The 5,882-nt window shown below is 45.7% G+C and overlaps 1 protein-coding gene across 1 annotated transcript; it reads left to right on the top strand.

Annotated features, from left to right (window-relative positions):
- The first annotated feature begins 218 nt into the window (after positions 1-218).
- On the top strand, positions 219-2,884 carry insm1a (insulinoma-associated 1a). The gene has a single exon (XM_026340864.1). It carries the CDS (start codon positions 361-363, stop codon positions 1,699-1,701), a length of 1,341 nt encoding a protein of 446 aa, XP_026196649.1. The 5' UTR covers positions 219-360; the 3' UTR covers positions 1,702-2,884.
- The last annotated feature ends 2,998 nt before the right edge of the window (positions 2,885-5,882 follow it).

A 5,882-nucleotide genomic window follows, 5' to 3' on the forward strand; every position in this document is an offset into this window, starting at 1 on the left:
TAAAACCCTCAGGTACATCTGCTTTGCAATCTGCAAATCCTCCCTCCTTCTCTCCATCAGCCTCTCCATCCTCACACACCCACTCCCCAAATCCACAGGGTCCTCGGCGCCTTCTGATTGGTCGGGGATGAGGCAACAAGGGGGGACGGGAACAATGTCATCATGTCGCCTTAAAAAGAGTGCAGCTATGTTGTGGGGAAAGCACCTCGGGACGACAACAGAGGATCAGTAGCAGGAGGAAACAAACAAAAAAAGGCGCATCAGATGTTTGTGTCCGCGACCAGCTGAAAGTGGATTTGTTCTCCCCGCAGCAGCAGCAGCAGCGTCTAAAGTGCCTTCAGCTCTCCGTCCAGCGCGAACATGCCGAGAGGGTTTTTGGTGAAAAGGAACAAGAAAGCCAACCCGGTGTCTTACCGGGTTCGGTCTGACGAGGTGGAAACGGAGCAGACAGCGGCTGATGCTCCGCCGCCACCACCGTCCTCCTCCTCGCAGCTCGCCTCCGTTCCAGTGCGCGCACAGACGCCGACGCCCACCTGCGGGGCGGTGGCCACGGCTCCTGAACAGGACGCAAAACCCGTGCAATTCGGGAACCCGGAGGCGGTGTACCAGGCGCTCTACAGCCCCACCCGCCCCGTCAGCCAGGACCACGACCGCTCCTACTTCGAGAGACGCTTCAACCTCGGATCCCCGATTTCCGCCGAGTCTTTCCCCACACCAGCAGCACTCACCGCCTTGGACCATCTCTTCGCCCCGGTTGACCTGAAAATCGGCTCCAGTAACAGCAGCCGCACCGATACCAGCGCCACATCCACCGGGACGCTCCCCACCGCCGGGACCAAACGGCCTTCGAGCGACACTGAGCGCAAAGGCAAACCCCCATCCAAGAAAACCAAAGCTATCCGGAAACTGCACTTTGAGGATGATGTCACCACGTCTCCAGTTCTCGGGCTTAAGATTAAAGAGGCCCCGGTGGACCAGAAGCCTCCCAGACCGCAACCGACCGGAGGGGACAACCACCCGCTGGGTGAGTTCGTCTGCCAGCTGTGCCGGGAGGCGTACGCAGACCCGTTCGCTCTGGCGCAGCACAAGTGCTCCAGGATAGTCCGGGTTGAGTACAGGTGTCCTGAGTGTGACAAGGTGTTCAGCTGCCCGGCCAACCTCGCCTCTCACCGGCGGTGGCACAAACCGAAGCAACAGAGCGGTGCGCAAAATGTGGAGAGCGACAAGGTGTCCGCGTCCGGTAAAACGGCTCCGGACGAGGCGAAGGATTCTAGTGACAGGGACACACCCAGCCCTGGACCGTCCGAGTCCGGCTCAGAGGAAGGGCTGTATGATTGTAATCACTGTGGGAAAAAGTTCAAACGCCAAGCGTACCTGCGGAAGCACCTGGCGTCACAGCACGGCTCCCCGAAACCGGCAGAGGAGGAGGAGGACGCGCCGGCCTGCGACCAGAGCGCAGCTCCGCTTAACCTGAGCTCCTCCAACTGTCACCTGTGTCCGATCTGCGGGGAGAACTTTAGCAACAGGGGCAGCCAGGAGCGGCACGTCCGCCTGCTGCACTCCTCACAGGTCTACCCGTGCAAGTACTGCCCCGCCATCTTCTACAGCTCACCGGGACTCACCAGACACATCAACAAATGCCACCCGTCCGAAAACCGGCAGGTGATCCTGCTGCAGATGCCGCTCCGCCCCGCCTGCTGATCCAGGACTTTAGACCAGATGCACGGTCCAGTTTCTGAGAAGACTGAAGGGTCACACTGCAAAATTATCTACAGTAGTAAAACTTTAAAGTTTGGGCTCCTGAAATCCAACTTGAATAAATCAAGTCAAAGTAGATTTAAAGTTAAAGTGCAGTTTGGTGAGAGGCTGTAACTCTCAGACTGAAGTTTAAATTACTCAACCATCATCTTGTGATATTCTGTCTTATTCTGGAGGTGCAGTGGGCTCATCAAAAAGAGAAACGTTTAGGTGAAAACAGGAAATAAAGGATGTTTTGCAGTGTCACTCCTTCAGCAAACAGGAAAATGTAATGATTCACATGCATCCATCAGAGGCCAGCCGCTCACCTGCAGCAGGCCGGGATTCAGTGCCTTGCTTGAGGACACTTCAGCAGGTTCTGGGTGTGTGTGTTTGAACCCCTCCCCTTAAAAAGGATCTTTGACGTCATGTTGGAAACACTTAAAAAGCGTTAGACTGTTAATTTATTTTTCTAGCATCTCTGCACAAGTGCTATTAGCTTCTAGACCTAAGAGAGGGGACGACCTGTAGCCGTTAAGAACCAGACTTCACAGGCCTGAACAGACCTTATCTCATCACTCTGATTAGCTTTAACATAGCTCGTGGATCTGTGGATCAGTAGCTGTTGCCTAAAAACACAAAAGAGTAAAAACTAGTGTAGCCGGTAATGCCTTTGGATTAGAAACTCCTGCTGTAAAACTGCCTTAAACTGATCTGATTGTTTTTTGATCACTTATTTATCACTGGCTGGGTATGATATGATTGTTGTTTTCTACAGAGCCTTCTGTATTACCACTATACAGTATATTCAGCTGATTTGTTTCTATTTATTTATGTATTTATTAAATTATTTGTGTAAATTATTGCTCTGTGTGGTCAAACCTGTGATTTGTTACTGTGTTTTTTCATGATGTAGCCAAAATGGTTTTATTTCCTTTTAATTTATTTGGAAACGGTGTGAGGACGGTGTGTTCAAGTGATTATAGCAATCAATGAGTTTTATCAGCCGCTCTTGAATAATAACTCAATGCAATCATAATTTAAATGTTTCCTTTATGTTTTGGTTTCTTTGTAAACCTTCGCTCTTATACTGCTTTGGATGTTTCTGCAGTATTTTGCTAAATGTCCAAATATAATAAAAACCAAAAATGAGACATGGGTTTTGTTTTCCATCTTTATTTCTGCATAATACAAATATTATATGAAAAATTAACATCTGATCTCCTTAAAAGATGCTGTCTTAAGAGTTTAATGTAGCTTTCAGTCCCAAGTTATTATCAAAAAGAACCAGAACAAGCCCCAAAAACTAGCATGCAATGGAATGTACCATGTACATTTAGTCAGTACAAACTAATTCTACATACTCGATCATTTCCATTTCATCTCTCTTTGTTTTCTTCTACAGCACTAAAAGTCTGAGAAATTACAATTTGATGCATCATTAAAAGAAAAAACAGTTTGAATTCTCTTCTCTCATCCTGCTGAAAATTTTCTGCTCTTTGCTTCTGTGTCTTCATAATAAACTTGTAGTTCAACAGAGTATCTGTACAGAGTATCTGGTACACTGTGGTGGTACTCTATCTACTTACTAAGTATTTAAATACTTCTTCAGGCTCAGTGACAGTTAAACAACCTTAACAGCAGCTACAGATGTGAAGGTATTCACACTAATAAATAAAGTTTACTAATATTTTATTTATGTCTCACTAACTGTACACGAACAGTTTAATAGAGGTACTGTGTGTCGCAGAGATCAGAGGTCATCTGCAGGACAACACACACACACATTTCTGCATTTGAAAGACATTCCTGCACCTCCACCCCTCCTCTGACGACTCCAGCTATTTCTTCTCTTGCAGCTTTTCTAAAACCTAGAACCCAGCTGCCGTCTGCACAGTTCTCCTGTGTGGCAGCAACGAGTTGACTGTAACACACACACACACACACACACACACACACACACACACACACACACACACATTCTGCTGTGCGTTACAGTCAACGGTGAAAAGCTCACGGTCATAAAGTCAGTTAGAGATGCGAGAGAGAGGCTTTGTTTAAGTTTCAAACCTTAATGCTCAAATTTATTTAGTCACTTAAACTCAAACAGAAACTTTTTCAGCAAACCTGAATTTCCCTTTAGCTTTTACTGGATAAACAGATGTAGACGCTGGAACTTTTCAGACAGAGATGCCATTATTTTGTCTGTTTACACTAAAACTAGCACCAGTAAGTACTTTTAAAACCAGTCGATAAAAACATCTGACTGTGTCCTTCTGCTGCTTTCAATCCATTTACAGTGTTCTTCATCAGATGTAATAAGATATGTTCAAATAGATTATAATTAATTAAAGATTTATTGATTTATCCTCTTGGGGAAATTCTTCTGGATACGCAGGGTTCAGTGTCTAGTCCAGGGACACTTTGACATGTGTCTCTGCTGAAAATGAAGAACTGCCAACCTGAGCTTGTATCACATGGTCTTCGTGGAAGTGTCGGTGGATGTTCAGGGCACTAGCTCCACTACTCTTTCACTTCTGCTTCGTTTTTGAAGCTGCTGACAAACTAATCTGCTGCTCCGACAGTTTTCTTCATGAATGAACTTTGACTCCTGATTCATACATGAATCCCTTTTTCATTTCTTGGAAGACTGCTGAGAATGTTCTGATCATCTGAACGGAAACCTCACCTCTCATTAACCCTACCATGACACACACTCTGGCACTTTCTCCTTGTCTCTAGCTTTCGCTGCACACACACCAGCAGCCTCCTTGTGTGGCTCTGACAGGTGTAAGCCAGCTGGGGAGCAGACTGTAGATAACAGCTACAGATAACACACACAGCACTCTGTCATAATGGACCACAGCACTTTATTCCAGAGAACACAGCAGAAAGCAGCAGCTGTCACATCTGCTACAGCCGAGTACAGCAGGTAAATACTCTGCTTCTGTTAAATGACGTTTTAAAAGTGAGACACTAGTGATGTGCAGTGAAGGGGTAGTTTCCACTGGGGTTCCCTCACTTTTCAAAACACATTTCTCCTCCTGGTTTTTACTTTTTGTTTCATTTTAATCAACTCTTTTAAAAAACACTAAACAGTGTCCGACTTCATCGTCCAGATAGGAGAGGCTCCACGCTGAGTTCACTGTCACACATCACAGCAACACCTTAAGGGAAGTCCTCCCAGTTTGGCACATACTCTTTCTATGAAACTAAACTGTGATTATGTTTTGGTTGGCGTAGTGTTGGAGACTGTGAGGCAGGAATTTACTGTGGATTTATCCATGTTGTATTGGCTCCGTGCAGCTTGTGAGGAATCCTGCAGGGCGCTCGGCTTATAAAACTCCAACACCTGCAGTTTTCATTAAAAAACACAAATCTCTTAAACTTCGTGAATCAAAAATAAAGCAGTAACACAACGTGTTGTTTGTAGCTCAGAGGATCATTGAACATGGTTGTTTTAATCTGTGTAGAATATTATTGGGATCAGGTCTGTTTGGAGCTGAATGATGAACGATTAGATTCTTTGAGGATGGATTAAATTTCATTTTAGGTTCTTCGTCTTCCCAACTGTATGAAAAACAGCTTGGATCAAAAGTGAAAACCAGACGTTTGTGTTCACAGGACTGTTTCAGATTATTTCTTTAACCACATGTGACGCTCTGCTGTCACTCACTGTTACTCTGATCTCAATCTTCAGATGTGCTGTTGCTGGTTTTGCTCCTTTCTTCTTGCTGCTGTGTGTTTTGTTCACGTCACGCGACGACTTATCAGACATGAAAGTGACACGATGTGATTCAATTTGTCTGGTTTAATCACACAGCCGCTGCTGTGTAACGCTGTTAGTCCAGGACAGGGAGTTATGTTTCACCCTCTGTGTGTGTGTTGATCTGCAACATGTCCACATACATGAAAACGAACAAGCAGCATCATTTGTAGACTTTAAGCTTCTGTTTTTACTCTGGTGACATTAACACTTTGTCAGAGTCACAGTGTTGGTGCTCATGATTCTCAGCAGTACGACTACAAATCCCACCAGTACCGCCACCAGGTCATCCACCCATCTTTGCTGTTTTTAAATCTCTTTCTCCATCTGCTGTAGTCATTCCTTCCCATCTATCAATCCAACCAACCAACCAACCAAC

This window comes from Anabas testudineus, chromosome 24 (assembly GCF_900324465.2).
Source record: "Anabas testudineus chromosome 24, fAnaTes1.2, whole genome shotgun sequence".
NCBI classification, from domain to species: Eukaryota; Metazoa; Chordata; class Actinopteri; order Anabantiformes; family Anabantidae; genus Anabas; species Anabas testudineus.

Excerpts from the sequence above, each read along its gene's own strand:
- insm1a (XM_026340864.1), top strand. The coding sequence starts at position 361 with ATGCCGAGAGGGTTTTTGGTGAAAAGGAACAAGAAAGCCAACCCGGTG.